The sequence below is a fragment of the Panthera pardus genome, unplaced genomic scaffold (genome assembly GCF_024362965.1).
Source record: "Panthera pardus isolate Hobbes unplaced genomic scaffold, ASM2436296v1 HiC_scaffold_8, whole genome shotgun sequence".
NCBI classification, from domain to species: Eukaryota; Metazoa; Chordata; class Mammalia; order Carnivora; family Felidae; genus Panthera; species Panthera pardus.
The window spans coordinates 93,742,065-93,767,513 of NW_026527013.1; the positions used below are offsets into that span (position 1 = coordinate 93,742,065).

General features: G+C 34.8%; 1 protein-coding gene across 5 annotated transcripts; it reads left to right on the forward strand.

Annotated features, from left to right (window-relative positions):
• Positions 1–41: 41 nt before the first annotated feature.
• Positions 42–25,449, forward strand: GTPBP10 (GTP binding protein 10). Of its 5 annotated transcripts, none has more exons than XM_019443261.2 (10): positions 42–141; positions 2,699–2,892; positions 10,939–11,030; positions 11,792–11,936; positions 16,270–16,343; positions 17,779–17,831; positions 19,979–20,086; positions 20,656–20,733; positions 23,209–23,332; positions 25,139–25,449. In XM_019443261.2, exons 1-10 carry the CDS (start codon positions 109–111, stop codon positions 25,387–25,389), a joined length of 1,152 nt encoding a protein of 383 aa, XP_019298806.1. In that variant the 5' UTR covers positions 42–108; the 3' UTR covers positions 25,390–25,449. The 5 variants fall into 5 exon arrangements, with proteins under 5 accessions (XP_019298806.1, XP_019298807.1, XP_019298810.1 ...); XM_019443262.2 differs by having other exon boundaries at positions 11,795–11,936; XM_019443265.2 differs by lacking the exon at positions 25,139–25,449 and adding an exon at positions 24,809–25,120.

Genomic DNA, 25,449 nt, shown 5'->3' on the forward strand with positions numbered 1-25,449 from the left:
ACGCGTGCGGAGGAAATATCGCGTTGGCGGCCAATGGTGACGTAAAACTTCTGCGCGGCGAGTCCGTGTGTATACTTTCGAGGGAGTCAGCCCTAGAACGTCGCAGTCATGGTGCGGTGCGGTAGCGTGTGGTTCAGAAAGGTCCGTGACTGGTGCCTCTCAGCCTGAAGCTCGACAGATTGGTGCCTGTAGCCCCACCTTTGGTTCCCCTTTCCTCCCTCCCCTTTTTCTTTCTGGGGGCCTTTTTCCTGCTTGTTCTACTGTAGTTTTCTCCTCTCAGTCCTTCGGAGTCAGACTTGGCTTTTGAGAAGTGTGAAGAATATATCTACCTGGAACGGTTAGAACTGTTGTTTGGGGGCCCAGGTGTGGAGGTTCTTCAGGGGAATTGTGTGCACGTGGAATGGGGAGCTAAGGAAATTAGGTTTTAGATATGCAATATAGTATACGTACCGTGTAAGGCTGACTTTTTCTTTTGGCTCAAATAGCGTGTCTTCTTTCTTTTAGGCAGTAATATACATAGCCTTTTCTTATAAAAGTTTTCCTCAAGTTCAGGGTTTTTAAGAGCTTTCTAAAGACTTTTCATCAGAAAACGAAAATAATGTAATTGGCTTCCTTCTTGCAAGAAATTTCTCTTTGTATGCAGTGCCTGTTGTAGAATCATTTCTGTAAAAATTTAGTTGATTCAAATAAAAAAAAAATCTCTTTAAGAGCTTTACTAGTAATGTTTTTTTGAAACTTAACCGGCATTATTAAACAACAAAGAGAGTCAGATACTCCTAAGTTTGCTTTCTAAACCTCTGAGTCTGATGAATCTGGAGGAGTAAAAAATGTGGCACTGTTGAACGGAACTTTAAAAACAGAAACTTTCTTTTTATTGGAGGTAGAGGTATGAGTAATATCTCTGAATTATACTTTATCCAACCCTCTACTTTTCAAAAAATAGGTAGTCAAAAGAAAAGAGACTTGTGAAAGGTAGTACTTGGGCATATGAGGGAACTAATTCTTCAACTAAAAAGAAACTGCTACATTTTGGGGGGGGGGGGGTGGGTAAGTCACGAAGGGCATGGTTGCCATGAACAGTCACTTCCTCTCCATGTTGTTTGCAAGGGGAATCTATTCACTTATATGTGATGCATTTCTGGCATAGCCTGGAAGAATCAAAGCATAAGTTCTTCACCCTCAGAGAAAAATATTTTGTCTATTCCTCAAGTTCTTCTTTTCCATATTCCTTCTACCTTGTTTCCTTACAACATCCTATTTCATGACTATATTTGCATACTCAAAGACTAATATATGAATCTTTGTTATGTACCTATCCACTGCAATCTGAGATCTAAACTGCATCAGAATCACCAAGGGAGTTTTTTCTAAATAATCCTGGTGAGACCTAGCTTCATCCCCTCCTCCAGAGTATAGCAGAATGGTCAGTGGACTGTGTAGTTTAAAAAAAAGTTCCCAGATGTTTTTGATATTTAAACTATGCTAAATGACTAAGGGCCATGAGTTTAAGAAATTACTCTGTAAGGAATTTTGATAATTGAGAGGTTAATACATAGGATCTTTACCTACAAGAAGTTTAGTGAGGGAAACAAATAAACAGTAAATGCAGTGTAAGTTTTCAAAGGGTGTAATAAGAGATAAGATCTAATTGCTGAGAAATCCCAGCAAAGTTAGTGGTGTTAGTTAGCAGCATTAACAAAGATATCAGAAAGTAGGACATGTAGGTAGGTTTATGACAGAAAACAACAAATGACTTTGAAGGAAAAAAAAATGAACAGTGGCACGGAGATGTGACAGTAGGTCATGTACAGAGCAGAGTGAGGAAGGAGAGATAGGAGGGGTTGAAGGAACAAAAATGAAACTGGAAAGAGCAAAAACTAAAAAAAAAAAAAGAATGGTTTTTTACTCGGGAGAAACATAATTAGAGATCAGACCCATTTTCAAAAAAATAGCTGAGGCAGCAAGACAAAGAATGGGTTGAGGAAGGAATGACTAAACACAACAAGAGCATTTTAGGAGCTAATATGATGGTCAAGATACTAAGTTGTACCAGAAAGGGAAAATAAATAGAGCTTTGGAGAAAGAAGCAGGTATAGTCAGAGATTCCCCTACGTAGTCTCAATGACTAGATAAACTGTGGTTCCATTATTTGGAAGAACACTGGGGGAACAGAATTTACCTAAGGAAAAGTTTGTGTTTTCATATTATCATGGTTGTATCTGATGTGACTATTATCTTTTCAACTAATATCTAGGAAAAGGTGGATTATTTAAGGGGTTTCAAATATAAATTAAGTAGTGGGTTTTGCCCTTAGTTGCTTTAGACTATTAAGCTTACCTCCTGGTGGAAATGTTCAACAGACTAGGCATAGAGAATATCTCACCTAGGTGATAGTTAGCTGGTATAGTCTGAGGTCACCCAGAGGAAAAAGTCTAGATTGAAAAGTGGGACAATGTCATAAACCTTCAGACAAAAAGTGGAACAATAATTGATCATTGAAAAAAAGAGGTATTAGAGGAGTTAATCAGAAGGGAAAGGGAGGTCAGACCAGAGATGAACTAAGAAAAGATTATGGATTTGGAATTCACAAAGTGGTATTGATTTTTTTTAGGAGCTTTAGTGGCAGCAAAGGACTAGAAAGGAGTTCTAAGTTGGTAAGCACGTTTGGTATCTTAATGCTCTCTCTCTGTCTTTAAAGTATGGAAACTTCATTGATAACCTAAGACTCTTCACCAGGGGAGGAAGTGGTGGAATGGGTTACCCTCGTTTAGGTGGAGAAGGTGGAAAAGGTGGTGACGTCTGGGTTGTAGCCCATAAGAAAATGACTTTAAAACAACTTAAAGACAAATATCCTCAGAAACGGTTTGTGGCTGGAGAAGGAGCAAATAGTCGGTAAGTATTGCCTGAATGACTTTGATTTTTGAAAATTTTTCCCAGGGGAAAAAAAAGTTAGAAGATAAAAATTGAATTGGTAATTTGAAATAAATTATATCCTCTATTCATAACTGAGCAAACATCTACAATAATTATCTCAGCTCTAGTGAGGATAAAAGGTAGAGACTATGCAATGTTTTGAGACTCTTAAACATTTTTATTTTCTTCTCGCAATGTCTGTTTATATTCTTTTGCACTTCTCTGTAGAAACAGAAAATGATCTGAATCCCCACCATTTTCTTCTAAAATTAAATTGTCATTGACAGTCTTTGGGAAAACTTCTTCAAATCTCAACTGTGCTACCCACTCCACTGTCACCAGTAGTTCTACCAGGATCTTAAGGTTTAGAGCCTGTTTCACTGATCTGTCTCTTGTGTATTTTCCTTTGGCTTGTTTTGGTCTTTTCTCTGTGACATCAAAATGTTCCCTTTATTTATTTTTTTTTTTTTGCAAATTTTTGTAATTTTTTTTACGGAATATATGTTGCTCTCAAAATATGAGGAAAAAAACTTTTTCTTCTATTATAAAGAAATTGAAGAAAAATCTTACTCAGTTACCTAGATTTTGGAAGTGGTGCTTGAACCAAGTCTTGAAAGGGGAATAGGATGTTGCCAGACAATCAAGGCAGGAAAAGGTGTGTTGGCAAGTGTACAACATTTATAAAGGCAGTGGTTAGGAGGGAACAAGCTGTTTGGTGACATAATAAATATTTCTAGCATAACTGTGGTACAAGTGGGGCAGCTTGTTTTAAAATGAAGACATTGTAGTCCAGATTATGAAGGATCTGATATACTGTGTTACAGTTTGAATATTATCTTAGAGTGACGGGAAGCCATTGAAGGATTTTAAATAGGCAAGTGACAATACATTAGTGTTTAGGAAGATCACTCTAGGGATAATTGGTTAAAGAATGGATTGGACGTGTTGACTGAGGCCAATTTACAGAATATCGCAATATTTTGTAAGTGACAAAGTTCTCAAGGTCTGGCCTGTACCTATCTTTCTAGGTACAGGCCCTCTACATTCCCTTCTACATTCTATGTTTTCTGCATTCCAGCCATGTTGGCTTTCTTTTAGTATCTTATAGTGGTATTTGTCTTCTATCACTGGTCCTTTGTTTGTGTTATCTCTCCTGTAATACTTTTTCCTCACCTTCATCTGGTTGCTTCCTATGAATCCTTTAGATTTAAGCTCAAGTCTTTCCTGATTTCTCTGATTAAGTCATAATTCCCATACCTACTCACATGTGTAAGTTCTAATTCATAAAACTTGTCACAGTTATAATTTTCCATTTTTCACATAATGATTACTGTCTGCTCTCTTACCAGTCTACTGTTGAGGTCCATGAGAGCAGAGAAGAGTTTAGATCATCATTTCTCCCCAGATGTATAGTACAGTGATTGGTACATAGTAGATATTCAGTTAACATTAGCTGAATGATGGATTGGATTGACAGATGGATGGATTAGAGCTAGGTTAAAAAAGTGAAATAAGTTAGACTTCGTGATTGATGAGAGTACTGAAGGAGAATAATAAATCAAGGATAACTTCCTGGTTTTGACTTGAGTAGTAGGTAGATAGATAGTAGTACCATTCTTTGAGAAGGATTATGGTAGAAAGTGGCAACTGAGATGTAGAGGAAGGGGGTTTGAAAGGTCTATAAAGATATAAGCAAGCACTTAAAATATAGGTCTGTCATTCAGGAATATGGTCAGGTCTAGTGATAAATTTGTTGATCATAGGCATGGACCAGGGTAAGTGTATTACAGAAGAGGAAAGGATTGAGGATCAAATTCTATTATTCACCAACATTTAAGGGAAAAAAGCAGAAGATGTGATCTAAAATAGAGAGTCAGGAGAGACTGAGTGTCATAGAAGCTAAGGAGGAGGTGACAGTCTTGTTTATCTTGTAGAGTTCAGGTAAATTAAGTCACGAAGTTGAATAAACTTACTGAATGCCAGAATTTATTTTATAGCTCTGTGAATTATGTCTTCATGTGTCTAAATTTGGGTCCTACAAGAAGTAGGTACCAAGGTAGGATGAGATGAATGAGAGATTTTTGGGGGAAAACACTTAAACACCTGTAAAGGCAAATTGGGGAGGGACCTGAGGGGTAGTTGGGAAAGCTGTCTGACCACTTTGCAGGTCTAATGCCTTATGAAGGAGAGTAGGAAGGGCAAAGTTTTAGTCTGCTCTGTAGTTCTAAGAAAGTTTAGGCACAGCTGATGGTGATTCCTTAATCAAAAGTTGCCCATCAGAGGAATCTTAGTTTCCTACAAAGGGGTTGCCTTAGTAACCCTGCTGTACCCAGTCATTGGCTGGAAGTAGACTGCAAGAAGCATCATCTCTTTAAGATTTCAGAGCACAGCAGTTGGACCATAGGTCAGTTATGTTCCCTGCAGTCAGGTCTAGGAGATGCATTTTTATGGCCCACTGTGTTACACAGTGTTCAGTGTTTTTGTAATCAATTGTTCAGTGTTGTTTTTGTCAACTCAGAAATCTACAAGCGATTTTCAAGTTACCTTATCTGACATTTGGTTTCTGGTTATAGAACCAAAAGATGAGACTCTTGAATTGATGAAATTGAGCTCTCATTTGTTTTCATTTTGCAGTGCTAACAGGGATAACACACTTTTTGAGAATCAAGAATAAACTAATGCCTTACATGTAGTAGACTCAAAGATGAACTCCTACAATGGGGTATCATGTATCATGCTCTGATTTTAAGGTATCGCTTTGTAAATTTCAGTTCAAAAACTTTGTATAAATCAGTTAAAATCATGAATGATTGATTTGAGAATAGATTGGTATTTTAACTTTTTGAAATATTTTTTGGAGTTTAATATTTACTACAGAGAATTTTTTTTATGCACTAATATCTACACATTGCTTCATTTATCCCCCATTTTACCTCAAGAATATAGTACTTTCCAACCAGTCTATGTCCTTACCCCAAACAACTAAGTTTTATCAGTATTTTGTTGCCAATTTTCCCCCCACCCACCTACCTTCACCTCCTCATTTTCTGTTTTTCAGACAAAACTCAATTCCATCTGAAGAGATTTGTTCCCTATTGAATATAAATCTTAACTCCCTTCTTTTCCTTTAAAAATTGTTCATGTGCTTTAATTTTGGGGAGGTGAAAAAGTTAGTCCTGGGAAGAAGATCTCGATTATTAGACTTCCTTTTAAGTGCTCTAAGTCAGTGTTTTCAGACTGTGTCTCTCGGTTCTTTATTGTACTACTTTCAAATGAGTTTTACTGCCATCCATAGTGAGAAACATTTTAGACTTTACCTGACCATGTATGTTATGTCTATTTTCTGTTCTATTCTGTGGCATATTGTACATTGTTGTTTTCTTGTGGGAAAATATACATTATAACATGAAATTTGTTTTAACCATTAAAAATTTTTTTTTTCAATGTTTATGTTTTGAGAGAGAGAGAAGACAGAGTGAGTGAGGGTGAGCAGAGAAAGGGGGAGACACAGAATCCAAAGCAGGCTCCAGGCTCTGAGCTGTCAGCACAGAGCCCGATGCAGGGCTCGAACTCACGGACCATGAGATCATGACTTGAGCCAAAGTTGGATGCTTAACTGAGCCATCCAAGCGCCCCTTAACCATTTTTGAATGTACAGTTCTGTGGCATTGTTCTACATTCATATTGTTGAAGTGATCACATATCTTGTTTTAAATGCTGGTTGTGACTGTATGAATGTCACACATTCTGTGAATGTTTGAAAAACATTGCATTAGGATTTTAAAATCAATTCATTAGATTTCAAATAAAAAGAATAGGAAACAGTATCATGTATCACCTATTAAATACAGTTTCACAAAACTTTAAAGTCACACACACACACACACACACACACATGACTGTGAATTTGTGTGTGAGTATCTATATTATTTCTTATTGAGTTGCAATTGAAAATTGACAGCTACTTGGATAAATACCTAGTAGTGCAATTGTTGGGTCATAGGGTAGTTCTATTTTTAATTTTTTGAGGAACCTCCATACTGTTTTCCAGAGTGGCTGCACCAGCTTGCATTCCCACCAACGATGCAAAAGAGATCCTCTTTCTTTGCATCCTCGCCAACATCTATCATTGCCTGAGTTGTTAGTGTTAGCCATTCTGACAGGTGGTATCTCATTATGGTTTTGATTTGTATTTCTCTGATGATGAGTGATGTTGAGCATTTTTTCATGTGTCAGCCATCTGGATGTCTTTGGAGAACTGTCTATTCATGTCTTTTGCCCATCTCTTCACTGGATTATTTGGTTTTGGGGTGTTGAGTAAGTTCTTTATAGATTTTGGATACTAACCCTTTATCTGATATGTCATTTGCAAATATCTTCTCCCATTCCATCTGTTGCCTATTAGTTTTGCTGATTATTTCCTGCGCTGTGCAGAAGCTTTTTGTTTTGATGGGGTCCCAGTAGTTCATTTTTGCTTTTGTTTCCCTTGCCTCCGGAGGCATGTTGAGTAAGAAGTCGCTGCAGCCAAGGTCAAAGAGGTTTTTGCCTGCTTTCTCCTTGAGGATTTTTTTTTTTTTTTTTAACGTTTATTTATTTTTGAGACAGAGACGCAGCATGAACGGGGGAGGGGCAGAGAGAGAGGGAAACACAGAATCGGAAGCAAGCTCCAGGCTCTGAGCCATCAGCCCAGAGCCCGACGCGGGGCTCGAACTCGCGGACCGCGAGATCGTGACCTGAGCTGAAGTCGGACGCTTAACCGACTGAGCCACCCAGGCACCCCTCTCCTCGAGGATTTTGATGGCTTCCTGTCTTACATTGAAATCTTTCCTCCATTTTGAGTTTATTTTTGTGTATGATGTAAGAAAGTGGTCCAGGTTCATTCTTCTGCATGTTATTGTCCAGTTTTCCTAGCACCACTTGCTGAAGAGACTGCCTTTATTCCATTGGATATCTTTTCCTGCTTTGTCAAAGATTAGTTGGCCATACGTTTGTGGGGCCATTTCTGGCTTCTCTATTCTGTTCCATTGATATGAGTGTCTGTTCTTGGGCCAGTACCGTACTGTCTTGATGATTACAGCTTTGTAGTATAGCTTAAAGTCCAGGATTGTGATGCCTCTTGCTTTGGTTTTCTTTTTCAAAATTGCTTTGGCTATTCGGGGTCTTTTCTGGTTCCATACAAATTTTAGGATTGTTTGTTCTCGCTCTGTGAAGAATGCTGGTGTTATTTTGATAGGGATTGCATTGAATTGATTGATTGCATTGATTGCTTTGGGTAGTATTGACATTTTGGCAATATTTGTTCTTCCTATCCAGGAGCATGGAATCTTTTAAAATATTATGAAAAACTATATACTAACAAGTTGGGCAACCTGGATGAAATAAATTCCTAGAAACATTCCTACCAAAACTGAAATAGGAAGAAGTAGAAAACAGACCCATAACCAGCAAAGAAATTGAATCAGCAATAAAAAATCTCCCAACAAACTAAAGTCCAGGGCCAGATGGCTTCACAAGTGAATCCTGCCAAACCCTTAAAGAAGAGTTAATACCTATTCTTCTCAAACTATTCCAAAAAATAGTAATGGAAGGGAAACTTCCAAATTCATTCTATGGGCCAGCATAACCTGAATAACAAAATCAAAGACCCCACTAAAAAAGAGAGCTATAGGCCAATATCCCTGATGAACATGGATGCAAAAATTCTCAAGAAAATACTAGCAAATCCAGTCCAACATTCTATTAAAAGAATCATTCATCACAAGTGGGATTTATTCCTGGGCTGCACAGGTGGTTCAATATTCACAAATCACTCAAATGTGATGGACCACAATAATAACAATAAAAAAAGATAAGCATATTATCCTTTCAATAGATGCAGTAAAAGTATTTGACAAAGTACAACATCCATTCATAGTAAAAACTCTCAACAAAGTAGAGTTAGAGGGAACATACCTCAACATAATAAAGGCCATATACAAAAAACTCACAGCTATTATCCTCAGTGGGGAACAACTGAGAGATTTTCCTCTACAAACAGGCAAAAGACAGGAATGTCCACTTCCACTTCTTATTTAACATAGCACTGGAAGTCCTAGCCACAGCAATCAGAAAACAAAAAGAAAAGGCATTCAGATAGGCAAGGAAGAAGTCAACCTTTCACTGTTTGCAGATGACATGATACTGTACATATAAAACCAAAAAGACCACCAAAAAATTTCTAGAATGGATACACGAATTCAGAAAGTTGTAGGAAACAAAATCAACCTACAGAAATCTGTTGCATTTGTATACACTAGTAATTAAGCAGCAGGAAAAGAAATCAAGAAACCAATCCCACTTAAAATTGCACCAAAACCCATAAGATATCTAGTAATAAACTTAGCTAAAGAGGTAAAATCTCTATATTCTGAGAACTATAGAACACTGATGAAAGAAATTGAAGATGACACAAAGAAATGGAAAAACATTCCGTACTCATAGATTGGAAGAACAAATGTTAAAATTTCTGTGCTGCAGACTATGAGTCTGGAGTTCTCTCTTGTCCAGTAAGCGAACGGATGCAGAATTGAATATGAGAGAAGTTAATGTCCAGGAGAAGACAAGGGCCTGGAACAGGAGTTTTATCTTTGTTTTTATTGAGCTCATAAGATATTACTCACCCAGTGAACATGAGGAAAACAAGAGCTTACACACATGAAAGTGGAGAAAACAAGATCTTACACATGTGGTGAACGTGAAGAAAACAAATCAGATAGTAATCATTAACGTGTGTGTAAGCAAAGTGGGGGGGGGGGGTGTAATGGAATTTATACATTGGTGCCAGATGGAAAGTAATTTCCTGCAGGTGATACAAGTTACTCGTGATTCCATTACAATATCTCCTGGGACTCTCTCTCTCTGCCCTTCCTCAGTTTGTGCTCGTTTGTATGTGCTTTTGCTCACGCTCTCTCTCCAAATAAACATTAAAAAAATAAAGCTGTTAATAGTGCCTGGGACATATTATTGGCTGAAAAAGTAGTAGATGATTATGTAATAGCCTTAGTATAGTTATTATGTAACTGTATAGTCTAATCTCTTTGTATATTTTTGTTCATTTTGTCTCTGTATAATTCAAGCTCATTGTAAAAATATCAGATAAAGTATAAAGATGTGAAAAAAGAAGTCAGTCACCTATAATTCTTCCACCCATAGGTAACCACTATTAATCATTTCTTGACTTTTCTAAGACTTTTATGTACATTTATGCAAATTGACTTGTGACAGCTTGTAATTATATGGATGTATTTGAAATTTTGGGGTACAAAAGTGAAAGCACAGTATTTTCCGACCTTTTCTTTTCACTTAACGTTTTTTTTCCGCACCGGACAATTGTTCAAAATAGCTGCATACTAATATACTACTGGAAATAACATAACGTTTGTCATTCACTTATTGAGGTAATTATAGATATTTTTACTGTTATAGTCACAATGTAATATATATCCTTGTGTATATAGTATTTTATATGGTTCATTTTTTTTTTTAGGATAAATTTCCAGAAATAGAATTGCTAGTTAAAAGTTTATACCAATTAATTTTTTCATGAACAGTATGAGACTAGTCAGATGAGCCTCCTATAATTAGTGTACTCTTTATTTGAGATCAGAGTTAAAAGCTTTCTTATTCAATGGGTTTTCCTTTTATTTCTAGCTTATTTGTGTTGTAGCAATGATCTCTTCAGATATACAGTATTTTAGTTCATTATGGGTTAAAATGACTTTTGGTGATTAGCTTGGTAACTTAAGTCATTATGTATTATGTATTATTTGTTTTTATTATTTTATTTTTGTTAAATTTATGTGATAGTCTAAAATGCAAGTAAACAATTAGGGACAGTTTTCTCTTCCACAGATATTTGGCCACTTAACATCTGCATTAACAAGAAAACTTTGTTGCTAGTCTTTGTAAACCATTATATTTGGTTGGGCATAGACCATTTGATATAGTGGGTTTTCTCTGTTTTGATTTAGCTTTATTTTTTTGTAGTGTTAATGCACTGAAAGGCTCCAGAGGAAAAGACTGTGAAATTCCTGTACCTGTGGGTATTTCAGTAACTGATGAAAATGGTAAAATTATAGGTAAGTGTATTATAGATTCTAAGGTTGAGAAAAATGCATATTTTCTAAAATTGTTTGGGAGCTGTGGGGCATAGCTTCTCTTGAATTTCAGAATTTTTTTTCAGCTTACTTGCTTGCTTATTTATTTACTTATTTATTTATTTAAAGCCCATGAGCTAGGGAGAGGGAGAGAGAGAATCCCACTCAGGCTGCATACTCAGCGTTGAGTGAGGCTCAGTATCACAACTATGTGATCATGACCTGAGCCGCCAAAATCAAGAGTCTGTCAGTTGAGTGTCCAACTTTGGCTAAGGTCATGATCTTCCAGTTCATGAATTCAAGCCCCACATTGAGTTTGCTGGTGTCAGCCCCAAGCCTGCTTCGGATCCTTTGTCCCCCTCTCTCTCCTCCTCCCCTGTTTGTGCTCTCTCAAAAATAAGTAAACATTTAAAAAAAACAAAACAAAACTATTTCAACTGCTAATTTATAAAAGATTTTTAAAACTTAATATAAACATTATCAAAATTAACTGCTAAATTTAAAATTATTATAAATATAGAAGAGTATTTACTCAGTTTTAAAATATATAACTAGTCTCTAATCAACTGCTTACAAAATGTTTTCTGGGATCAAACTTTTAATAGAATCTTAACCCAGTGGTTTAGTCCTGTAGATTTATAAACTGGAATTTTCTGGCATCTGTTTATAAACAAAAAAATGTCATTACTGATTAGCTCCACTTAGTAATCTTTTCTCTAAGTATCTTTCTCTGTGTTTTTAAGGAGAACTCAATAAAGAGAAGGACAGAATTTTGGTAGCTGAAGGAGGTCTTGGTGGTAAATTACTTACAAATTTCTTACCATTGAAAGGCCAGAAACGAGTCATTCACCTTGATCTAAAACTTATAGCTGATATAGGCCTAGTAGGGTAAGTATCATTTATATTTTTATTTTTATAATTTGAGAGCGAGAGTTCATGAGTAGGAATTAAATATAAATGGTAATTTGGGACCAGTGTTACTTATGGAGTATATTTATGGACTTTGTGCATTGTTTGTATACTTGAGAAATGCTGCTAAATATAGTCACTTTTATATTGCAAAAATAGAGTTTCATAGTTAATATTTATTTTTAAAAAGACAGGAAGATCATAGCAATTAAGTAGGCTAGTGGGAATCTTAGAGGATGAATCAACAAAGAAAAAAATCAAATGCAATAGTATAAGAAGGTAAAAAATGTTACCAGTTATTAAGGAATAAAATTACAAATCCAAACCACATTTTAAGAAATGTATAGGAGAAAGTAAAAAGAAAAGAATAAAATGATTGAGATACTCTTACAAATCTTAATAGAGGTACTGATATTTTATTAATCAGGTGGCTAAAGGCCAATCCAGACCATCTCAACCATCAGACTTAGATCCTATTGTGCACCAAGTTGGATCTTGCTATGACTGTTTCCCTGTCCTTCTTGTTCTACTTAGGATCTGTCCATTCTCAGTACTGCAGCCCCCACAATGTTGTCCTCCTTCACCAGCTTCCATTCTTTCATCAAGCAGTGCTGTTTAGCTGTAGGGTTTGCAGTGCTGACACCTGACCAGAGGGGGATGGATAGCAAGATAGAAAGGAAAAAAATGAAGGGAAAATTTTAACATTACATTTCTCCTGTCCCTTTCTCCCTGGCCCCACTTTAGCATTACACAGTAGACAGATAGAATACCTAAGAAAATGGTAGGGAAGACTGCCTTATTGCTGGCTTTACTTGAAACTGCCAATTCCATTCCTCACCTTACATAGCTTCTTTCTAAGCTCTTTTTATTTTCCACTCCAGCGATTTCACTGCTTCTTTACCAGACTCCTCAGTCTGAATCCCTTACCCCTTGCCATGCCTGTCTAGCTACTAGGTCTTAACAGCAATGGCTTAAAGTTCATAAAGGCCCCATTCCTGTTCACATTGTAACAGGGAAAGATGTGATCCTGGTGTTCACATTTAGTCTTTTCCATAAACCTTAGTTATGAGCCATAGGTTTTATATTACTGTATATATTTCACAATGTTGTGGGTTTAGTAGGGTTTTGTGGACTGAGAATATAGCCATTTACAGTCTCATTTGACACAAAAATGTGTTTCAAGTTCCATAGAGACACCTCTACAAACTAAGAATAGCCTCACAAGGCTGAGTAGTAAAGTTGGAATGAGGATGGGAGACTCAAGTGAGAGACTGTTTGGGTTAGAATCTCATATTCTTTGGAGGCCACCTAGATGGTGTCGGATAGATTGTAGAACATCTCTAAGCCTTTCTCATTTTTAATAGTGGATTTAGATGTTGGTAAAATATTGCTGGTGAGTAAGATAACACATTTGCGACATAATATATGCCTTGGATTTATGAATGCTGAATGAACAATTGGTAGTTGCTATCATTATCATCATTATATTGTCAACTTATTGGGAGTACATATAGTGAAATATTAAGCTTTTCAGAGATGTATTAGTCAATATAAAGCATCAAGTTTCTTTTTTTAAATTTTTTTTTAGTGTTTTGAGAGAGAGCGAGAGCGAGAGAGAGCAGGAGAGGGGCAGAGAGAGAGAGGGAGACACAGACTCTGAAGCAGATTCCAGGTTCTGAGCTGTCAGCACAGAACTCCATGTGGGGCTCGAAGTCACAAACTGTGAGATCATGACCTGAGCCAAAGTCGGATGCTTAACTAAGCCACCCAGGCAATCATCTTTTTTTTTTTTTTTTAAAGCATCATGTTTCTTACGTACAATACTTAACATATGTATTTTAGTACTTTTAAATTAGGCACCTATTATTAAAAAGTTATTGCTGTGAATACCAGCATAAACAGATACCTGTTTGCTGGTTTCAGGAATGAACTGAACCTTAGAAGAAAGGTGTCATAACTAACATACTTGTATGGCTGTTGTCAAATCTGATCTTTGCATAGGTTAGATTTCAGCTTCTAAAGTTTTTGTTAAGTACTTCCCAGGAACTCTCAAGTATCAGTTCTTCAATCATTAGTGTTCTTTCTCTTCTCTTATTTTGATCTCTTTGGAAATAGTTGCTGGCATTTTTCTATGTTTAATACTATTATGAAAATATGAAGATAATGGAAAGAAATAAGTTCAGTTAGTGATAATCATGGATAAAAATGATTGCAATTTGCTTTCCTTTTTTTTTCAATTTGCTTTTCAAAAAGTTACACGAGGGGCACCTGGCTGGCTCATTTGGAAGAGCATGCAACTCTTGATCTTAGGGTCATGCATTTGAGCCCCACGTTGGGTGTAGAGATTATTTTAAATAAATAAATAAACTTTTTAAAAAAGTTATAAGAGTCTGAGTGAGTATAATAAGATAAAAGATGACTGTATTTCCACAGGAAAATGAGTCATTAAAAAATGTCACATTTTATTCTAAATTCATTGTAGGAAGATCTATTTAATAAGATATTTTAATTAGATTTATTTTTAAAGTTAAAAGAGTTCTACTAAGAGGTAGAATTTTTATTGAATTCTTATAGAATAATTTTTTATAGAATTTATGTAGGATTTCATATTAATATTTCCAAAGTATTACACCATTATTCCAAGTGCAAGTTTGGCAGGTTTTGAAAGAAGAACTTTTTCCAATTTCAGTGAAAAGCATAAAAGCAGGGATCACATTTATCTCCTTGATTGCTTTATTTTTGATGCCTAGTATATTGCTTGATATAAGTTAATGCTTAATAAATATTTTTTGGATAAATATAATGAAAATATCTGAATGGAACTGAGGAATCCTCTCTTAAGTGATGCCTGTTCCTAGTACTTTCTTCCTTATATGGTGGGCCTTTCTTAAGGTAAATTTAGCAATAAAATAAACGCCTTTAAAACAAACATCTATTTTTTATTTTATTTTATTTTATTTATTTATTTTTTAAAGTTTATTCATTTACTTAGAGTACATATGAGCAGGGAAGGGGCAGAGAGCAAGGGAGAGAGAGAATCCCAAGCAGGCTCTTTACTGTTAACACAGAGCCCAATGCAAGGTGTGATCTCACCAACCATGAGATCATGACCTGAGCCAAGATCAAGAGTTGGACAGTTAACTGACTGAGCACCCAGGTGCCCCTACAATAAACAGCTATTTTAATTCAGCATTTTCTCATCAAGAAATGTATCTCAAGAAGGAGGTTAAACTGTGTGTAAAAGTTCAACAAAAATAACTGTAGTATTTAAAGTTTTAAGAAAAAAGCTAGATAATGAATAGATAAGTAAATGCTGAAAGAAAATTTGCCAAAAATAGTTGTTTATTAATTCTAGCACATGCAGGTGACTGTACTGTTGATATATGTCTTTCTAGCTATACATATTTTTTTGTGTGTTATTCCTAATAAAAAATTGGAGATAACCTAAATGCTTAACAATAGGAAATTACAGTGGGCCTTGAAAGGTGTTCATCATGTATTATTCAGTTTAAAAAGCAGGCCAACTAACTATGAAAGTAGTCTTTCAGGAAAAAAAAATCAAAACTAAACCTGATCAAGGCTTTATATCAAACTAACAATTTATAGAAAATCTGGGGCACAAGGAGCATGCTAAAGGACATCATGGGGGTGCCAACAACAACAAAAAAAATCCAGACTATGGGAAAGAAATGCTGCTATAGGACAAATGACCCAGTTTCCTTAAAAATAAAATTGCAGAGGGGAAACAAGATGGAGGACCTTTACCATAAGAAATTTAACAGATATATCAACCAGTTGTAATGCACGGACCTTGTGTGGGTCCCTGTTCAAACAAACCAACTTTAAAAAAGTTTTGGGAATGTGTTATTTGTTGAAGCTAGGTGATGGCTAAATGGGATACATTACTTCTCTCCACTTTTGTATGTATTTGGAAATGTTCATATAAAATGTTTAAAAAATCTACAAAGCAGTATAAGCAATATTTTGTCATTACTTGGCTACAATTAGTGGATTATAGATATTTTTATTAGTTTCTTTTTGTTTTCCTATGATTTGCAGGTTTTTTAAAGATAATTGAATTATTTACTCTCAGAGATACTAAAACATCTCTAGTGTCCAGCATGAATTTGTTTTTACTTTTTTCATATGTATATTTTGTTGCTCAAGTTTTTCAAGATTATTTTTAATTTATATTCTACTTTTATTCTCAGAAAATATCCAAGAAATCTACTTCCTGAGGTGTTAAAAATTCAGAGATAAGCAAGTATTAATAATACTTGTTTTAATACATTATTTTATTTTTCCATTTCAGATTCCCAAATGCAGGAAAATCCTCTTTGCTAAGTCAGGTTTCTCATGCAAAACCTGCAATCGCAGATTATGCATGTAAGTATAATTTGTTGTATATTTTAATGTGTGTAGGTTAACTTTTAAAGACTGCACTTCCTTTGAGTATGAATAAAATGACAACTCTGACGTCGCTTTAGTTTGAAAACTCTTGGCCGATAGAATACATGCATTTCCCATTAATCCTTGAAACCTCTATAGCCCTCAGCAAAGTTCCTAGCACTTGTTAGGCACTTGCTTTGTTGCATTTATTTCTCTGTTGCATAATCATTTATTTAATTTAATTATGATTTTATGAGCATCTACCCTTTATTAAGCACTGTACTTTCATTTAGCAAGTATTTATTTCTGTGAACTACAGTAGGTACTGGAGTTACAAAGATTGGTAAGCAGAAACAGATACCGTTCTGACTCTTACTGAGCTTACAGACTAGTAGGGGAAGGCACATATATCACACATGACTATGAGGGAATATAATATTCTATGAAAGAGTGTAGGTGGCTGCTTAAAACTCCTTTGGGAAAGTGTGATGCTAGGGCTGAGGTGTAAAGAATACATGAGTGAATCAGTGACACACAGTGGATGTGAAAGGTGTTTCAGCTAGAGGAAATGGCATGTACAGAAAAGCTCTGTAGTAGCAGGGAGATTTGTGTGTCTAGAGAGCATGTAGTAAGGGAAAGAAGGAATCAGGATAAGGCTGGAGATGTAGGTAGAGACCATATCACATAGACGGAGTAGGCTGTATTTGATCTTTACATCTATAGCCTTTTAATCAAAGGATAAAATGATTAGATTTGCTTTTCAAAAACATCTCTCTGAATATAATATATAGAGAATGGAATGGCATGGGTCAGAAAATTGGTCTGGGAAAAATATGCTATTGCAGTAGTTAGATGAAATATAATGAAGGTTTAGACTAATGAATGAATGTGATAGAATCTTTGCCATAATTAAACAAAAAGATACAAAACATACATTAACCTGGAAAATAAAAGCCATTCTAAAATTAGACTCTGAGGGAGTAGAATTAATTTTGGACTAATTGCTATAAATTACATAACCAATATTTATTGTTATGATACAGGGACTCTTGAGAAGGAAAGAGGAAGAAAAGCTCAGAGTTGTAGGAAGGAGGCTAGTTTCTAAACTGATGAGGCTTGAGGATAACTGAATGAGAAAAGGACTAGATAAGTTTCATCCATAGACCCAGTGATAGAAACCTAAATTCTCCTCTACCCACCAACACCTTTACCACATCTTTAAAGTACAATAAAAGAACTTCGAAGCCCTCTAATTATATTAGATCTATGGCTATGCAGATTATAATTATATTTTCCATAACAACAAATGAGAACATAATCTGAATTAAATTGTTCACAAAAAAGAAATATTATTTATTTTATACATGAGGCTAAGACAATTTTGAGAGTACCAGCCTTTATTCTAGCCTTAATTTATTGTTTTTTCTTTCAGTTACAACATTACAGCCTGAACTTGGAAAGATTGTGTATAATGATTTCAGACAGGTGAGTATTTTTAAAGTAACACAGTTGGTTAGAAGGGAAAGTACTTGCTTTTGACACTTGGACTTTGTAATATTTTATTGTTTCTGTGGTGTTAGGGGGAGAAAAATTACCAGGATTTTGTTTTTGGTAAATGGAACCATTAACAAATCAATTCTATTGACTGCAATGATAGTAAAATATTGTATAAGAATATAACTTCCTTCTCCTTCCAAATTTTAGGTCCAGTTTATCATTACAGCATCCTATCTTCTTTATCTCTTTGATCTCTGTTTGTTCTCATTGCAATTCCATATTTTACTGCCATATTTGATTATTGATTTTTGTTTCCTAAAAGCATTTTCTAAAGTTCATGGAATTGATTTTATTCCAACTTTCTCTTTCTAAAAAAAAAAAAATGTTTTAATTGAAGAGGATTCTGGTCTAGCTATTAAGTTATTTTTCCTTGATAAGGAAGAACTGTAGATAGTTTGAATAATTAGAGTAAATAAATAAAAAATGGAAGTAACAAAACTTTTAAAATATATAATGTATGATCAGTAATTGTGCTCCTTAGTATTTACCCAAATGAATTGAAAACTTAACATACACACAAAAACCTGCACATGGATGTTTGTACCAGTCATATTCATAAGTGCCAAAACTTGGAAGTAGTCATGATATGCTTCAGCAGGTGAATGGATAAATAAATTGTGGTAATAATGGAATATTATTTAACATTAAAAAGAATTGAGCTATCAAGCCATGAAAAGACATGGAAGAACCTTAAATGCATATTACTAACTGAAAAAAGCCAATCTGAAAAGACTGCATACAGTATGGTTCTAACTATGTGACATTCTGGTAAAAGGCAAAACTATGGACATAACAAAAAAATCACTGGTTACCAAGAATTAAGGGGAAAGAAAGAATGAATAGAAGAGCACAGACGATTTATAGGGCAGTGAGACTATTGTGTATGATACTGTGCTGGTGGATGCATGTTATATGTTTGTCAAAGCCCATACAGTGTACAACACCAAAAGTGAACTCTAATGTAAAGTATGGACTTAAGGTGATGATGTATCAGTGTAGTTTTATATAATCCACTGACCTAATTAAAAGACATTAAGATTTATATTCATTTTTAATGGTGATATAACAGTAAAAAATGAAATGCTTCCAACAGTTATACAGAATATTAAATAATAAAGTTACAAATACAGGATAATATGAATATGGAGAGCAATATTTAGAGGAAAAGAGTACATTGTAAATTTTAAGGGAAACTTAATTCTCAATAACAAAATTCTCAGTGGAGAACCTCCAAACAAAATTTTAGGACATGAAAAAAAAATTTAGGACATGAGACCTCTGTTGTATTTTGTCTAGGTAACTACTTTGTCACTTAGCCACAATTGCCTTTAAAATTCTGAAATCCTATCCACATGGGCAGTTTGTGTAGAGCAGTGCTTCTCATCAATTACTGCACATCAGAATTAACTGGATGGCTTCAGGAGAACAATGATAAATGAAGCCTGAGCTCCAGAGATTTGAAACCAAATTCCTTAGTGGTAGGGCTTGGGCATCTCTACTTTGTCAAAGATCCCTGGGTGTTTATAATGTGCAGTGAGTTTTGAAAACCACAAATGTAAATTAATGGTTAACATTTCAAAAAGGAGTTATAGGAACATTATGTCCTTTACTTATCAAGAATCTTCAGTAGTCCTCCTGGTAGAACATGAACAAAAAAGGAACAATGGTGCCAAATAATCAATTACATATAGAATTTAAAACTTGAAATGACAGAGCTATACTAAGTAAATGCTGAATTAATATCCTTCTGTACTTTTAAGAATTTACAAAGTTGAAATTCTATGACAGGTTCATATTGAACAATATAATTAATGTAATTCTAAAAAGGATTTATGTTATTAATGTTAAACTAATCCCTAGAATTCTTAGATTATTAGATTAACAAGTAAAACTGGGACTCTAATTTTTGATAACAAAGTATTTTGATTCTTAGAACATTTATTTTGTTATAAAGGTATCTTGGCTTTATAAAGAGTCAGTGGTAATCACAAATTAGAAACTATTTATATTTGAAATATGAAAATCTATGGATATAATTGTTTTCTTTTTCATCAAACTATTTAACTTTGTATTAGATATCAGTAGCTGATCTTCCTGGTTTAATAGAAGGAGCGCATATGAACAAAGGAATGGGCCACAAATTCCTCAAGCATATAGAAAGAACTAGACAACTACTTTTTGTTGTAAGTCATATGCATACCAATGTAATATACAAATGAATGTGAAAATCAATGAGTTTTGTTTTCCTAGAAATTGTTTATGGCAATAAGTTGTAAAGATAAGGTAGTATCATATGTTATTCCACTAAGTGTTTAAATGGGGGTCAAATACAGTAAATAATTCAATTATATTGTAGGGGTGGAAATGGCATTACTGTATCAGATGTAAATTTAGCTCTACTTTTCAAGGTTTAATTCCTTAAGATTGTCAACATTCTGCTATGTTGTATAGTATCTCTCTCCTACTTCATTTGTGGTGCTAAAGCCATACATTAGATTATCTGTATAAGTACATACAAATTGCCTTATCTATACTACTTTCTCATTTCATTAATGATTGTAATTTTATCAGAATAATTATAGCTATCCTAACACCACAGTTTCTCTTACTTATTTTGAATTACTAAATTACCAACAGTGTATAGGTTGAGAAATTGTTTTTAACTTGAGAGAGTAAAACATTTCAAAACAAATTTATAACTATTTTTATGTTGTTTTTATGTTAGAGACTGTCTCTTTCCATCTTTTTTTAGGTCGATATTTCTGGATTTCAGCTTTCTTCCCAAACTCAATACAGAACTGCCTTTGAAACCATAATACTTCTTACAAAAGTAGGTTTTCTGTTTTACTGTGTTCTGCATTTGGTCTAATATGTAGGCATATAGGACTGTATTAAATAACAGATAATTAGAATAAATATATGTTCCACCTCTACTTCTTGAAGCTTTGATGTCAAAGAATTATCTAAACCTACTTTCTCCAGTTCTTCTGTATTAACCCACTCTTCAAACTGTTACAACCAATAAAATCTTGTTTGGTTCCAAATCCTTGTTACATATTTCTCAGACTTTATTTTGCTTGAACTTTTATTCCTACTTTTTAGATTGTTTCTTCGTCTATTTTTTGTGCTCTTTCCTGTTCATTGTTTAAGTAGCATTTGGTTACAGTTAATATACTGATGACTGCCAAATCTGTTTCTGATGCTTAGATCTTTCGGTTGTGCTTTCGATCAGCTGCCTAATAGATATCTTTGATTGGATGCCCCATTAAGTTATCAGACTTATAAAATAACTTAGTTATTTTAGTTAGTATAAAACTAACTTTTTTTTTTTTTAACTCTTCATCCTCCCCAAGAACTTTATTGGGTATATAAACCAGAAACCTGCGTGTTGGTCTTGATTCTATCTTTCTCACCACCTGCATTAAGCCCTGTCAGTTCTATATCTTAAATCTCTCTGAAATTCATCTACTTATCTTCATCCACACTGTTACAATCAATCCCCCTTCACTAGAATGTAATCTCCTTGTTTCCAGTCTCACCTCTCTCCAGTCCATTTTTTTTTAATTGAAATTTAGTTGACACACAAAGTTATATTATTTTCAGGTGTACAACATAGTGATTGAACAACTCTATATAATATGCTGTGCTCACCACAAGTGTAGCCTCCATCTGTCACCATATAATGGCTATTATTATACCATTCTCTAGTCCATTTTTTATTTGGCAACTGGAGTGATCTTTGTGAAAGAATCAAGCTGATGTTTTTTCCTTGTTTAAAATGCTTCAATGGTCCCCCACTGCTGTTAGGTTAACATCTTACCCTGAACATGGTTTTTGAGGTCTGGCAAGAGTTGGCTCCTACCTAGCAGTTCATCTGTGCCCTTCCTGCCTTACTTTCTATTATTAGCCGTATGATTTCTCTTTACCACAGCATGATGTCTCTTACTTCCAGGACTTTTTATATCTTATATCCTTGTTAATTTTTGTCTATTATGAATAATGCTTCTGTGAGCATTTGAATACAGGTTATTGTACGGACATGTTTTCATTTCTCTTGGGTATATACCTAGGACTAGAGTCGCTAGATAATATGGGAAATCAATGTTTAACACTTTGAGGAACTGCCAGACTTTAACAGAGTGGCTGTATCATCGTACTATTTTATAATCGGACTAGCAATGTTATGTGAGGCATTCCATTTTTTCCACGTGAATGCCAACATTTGTTATTGTCTGTCTTTTTTATTTTAGTTATCTTAGTGGGTGCGAAGTGGTATTTCATTATGGTTTTGATCTGCATTTCTCTAATGATTAATGATGTTGAACATCTTTTCATGTGCTTATTAGCCATTTGTATGTCTTTGGAGTAATGTCTATTCAGAATACTTTGCCCAATTTTTAATTGGGTTACTTGTCTTTTTATGCTGAGTTGTAACAGTTCTTTATATTTTGGAAATAAATCCCTACCAGATATATGATTCACAAATATTTTCTCCCATTCTGTCAGTTTTCTCCACTTTTTTTTTTTTTTAAGTTTTTATTTATTTATTTTGAGAGAGAGAGCTTGTGAGAGCAAGCACATGCAGGGGAGGGGCAGGGAAAGAAGGAGACAGAGAGAATCCCCAGCAGGCTCTGCACGTCAGCACAGAGCCTGATGCGGGCTTGAACTCAAAAACTGTGAAATCGTGACCTGAGCCAAAACCAAGAGTCAGACACTTAACCGACTTAGCCACCCAGGCACCCCAACCCATTACTCCATCAGTTGTCTTCATTTTCTTTATATTTTTTTGAAGCACAGAATTTTACATTTTAATGAAGTTCCGTTTGTTTTTTCTTTTGCTTGTGTATTGGTGTCATAGCTAAGAAACCTTTGCCTACTCCATGGTTATGAAGATTTACTCCTAAGTACACTTACTTTTTCCAAGAATAATACAAGTGTAACATTAAGTTGTCATTATTTACTTCTGAATTTTATCAGTGTGCTTAATACATGTCTGGATATCTGTATTTGGACCTTGGCACAAAATCACAACTGTGATTTTGAATTAAAATATTGGAATTAAATTCAATTTGAATTTAAATATATTGAATTATTTGAATTAAAATATATTAACACATGACCTAACCAGTAAGCATTTTATGAACTTTGTCATTTAGTTTTGTGGCTGTTGGGGTTTATTGCATTTCAGGAATGTGAGTGGGCTGTAGATTGATTACCCAGGCCTGCATAGTAAAGATATTACCAAATAGGTGATCTATACAGATATTTTAATACAATTGTTTGGTTTTTCTTTTTTTATTTAAAGGAGTTGGAGTTGTACAAAGAGGAACTTCAGACAAAACCTGTACTCCTGGCAGTTAATAAAATGGACTTGCCAGGTGCCCAAGATATGTTCCATGTACTGATGAATCAACTCCAGAATCCTAAAGGTAAATACATTTGTTCATTTAATGTCAATTTAATGATTACCTCCTGTGTGCAGAGATTGCTAAATGGTATAATCAATGGATAAGAAAACTGCCAGTTCTACTCTTAAAAAAAGTATGTCTGAAGAAAGAATGCATACCATATGAAACTTTAACACTGTAATATAATCAAGTTTCAGACTTGTGATGTGGACAGTAAATTAGAAGAGACAAAAGAAAAGGTCAGGCTTCATGAAGAAGTAAAACTTAAATTGGGCCCTTAAAGAATTAATGGGATTTGGATCAGAAGAGGAAAAAGTCAACATCTTACCTGTAAATTCTTTTACTTTAACGTACTTAACAAGTTCTAGAACTTCATTACCCTAATACACCACAAATTTAAAACCAGAGCAGATAGTTTTAAAGAGGTATGTATCTTTGCAATGCTAGCTCTATAGGTCTCTGAAGGGTACTAATCTTCTAAAAAGAACTTGAATACCTGTGTATGTGTTACATAGAATAATAGAAGCTGTTACTGCAAAAGGATTTATTTGTTTGAAAATTTGTTCCTAAATGGACCACTTTGTGTAAAGGAACTTAAAGAGACTCTCTACAGTTTTGAATATTGACCTTTGCAGAACACCTCGTATCCTACAGTGATGATGCTTTCACTTTTCTGAAGCTAGTAGAGGACCTCTTCACAAATAAGGAAAAGTAGGGTGGACGGAAGGTGGCTAATGTGTTTGTAAATGGTACTAACTTTTCTGTTTTTATCCTTGGCACAAAAATTGGGGAAAATAAACTCTAGTGTACTAGGACTAGCAGAAAGCACCAGAAGATCCTTTCTCTCCTCTCAAAAATCTTTCCACTGTGTCATTTATGTATTGGAGATGACCTTAAGTTAATAAATTACTCTTAGGATATAAATACCCTTGGAACTACTCAATAATCTTCATTCCTTAATGTCACTTGCTTTATGAAGTCATTAGATCTGTTTGCTAATTGTTCTTGCAGAAAAGGGAATTTTTAGAGGCGGTATCAGAAGGGAGGGTAACTCAAGGGTTTGTGCCTATTTTGGACTGTCGTAAAACAAAACATAGTCCCCTCAGTGATAATTCCTGAGTTAGCTTCTTTAGATTTCTTTGGGGGCATATGAATCTCAGAAACCAAGCTCCATGTTAGCTTGTCCAGTCTCTCCCAGTCTAGCCTTTCTGTTAACCCATGTTAACCCATCCCATCAGGGTGCCATTCCCCCGCCCATTGTCTTGGAGGCAGGGAAGTGGACAAAAAGTAATATGTCAGTCCCTTTGGGGTGATAAACCAGACTCATATGAAATCATCTACCATTGAACTGTCCCCACACCCTTTTCAGTTTTAGTATGGCTCCTACCACTAGTGATAAGTCTGTATTTTAGGGAAGCTAAAGGCCACCTATATACTGAGGCAAGCTAGAATGCCCCACTCGTGAATGATGTTATTTTTATACATAATGTCTTTCAGACATATGTTGTCTGACTTCATTGAACTCTCCAAGAAAACCAAATTTATTGCTTCTGTAAGTAAATCATATATGATTTATCTTTAATTTATTCTTAATTTGGTTTAAAACATATTCATCCAACAAATATTTGCTAAGCACCTATCATGTGCAAAGAATCTTATCATTGTCATTTGTAAAAACAAAAGATTCTGAGAGCTTATTAATGAGGGAAGGAAAAAAAAGAATTAAAAATGCCAAGTTTTTGGTTCATAAATCAAACCTCTAACATAATTTTAACTTCTTTTCAAAGACCATGAAAATCAGCTTAGTTTTGAGTTTCTCTGTTTCAGATTTTTTGCATTTATTTAAGAAAAACATGATTCCAGAGAGGACTGTGGAGTTCCAACACATCATCCCCATCTCTGCAATTACGGGAGAAGGAATTGAAGAATTAAAGAACTATATAAGAAAATCTCTGGATGAACATGCCAACCAGGAAAATGGTGCATATCATAAGAAACAGTTGCTTAATTTACAGATTTCTAATACAATATCTTATAATGAGCCACCACCAAAGAATGGTGTTACTAGTCCCAGATAGATGTAATTTAAATCTATTAAAAATGATATCAACGGGCCCCTGTGTGGCTCTTTCGGTTAA

What these genes read in the sequence shown, in the direction of transcription:
- GTPBP10 (XM_019443261.2), top strand. Translation starts at nt 109, where the DNA reads ATGGTGCGGTGCGGTAGCGTGTGGTTCAGAAAG. An exon ending in TGAAAATGGTAAAATTATAG is followed by an intron (nt 11,031 to 11,791) that starts GTAAGTGTATTA and finishes TGTGTTTTTAAG; the next exon opens with GAGAACTCAATAAAGAGAAG. An exon ending in CTAGACAACTACTTTTTGTT is followed by an intron (nt 20,087 to 20,655) that starts GTAAGTCATATG and finishes ATCTTTTTTTAG; the next exon opens with GTCGATATTTCTGGATTTCA.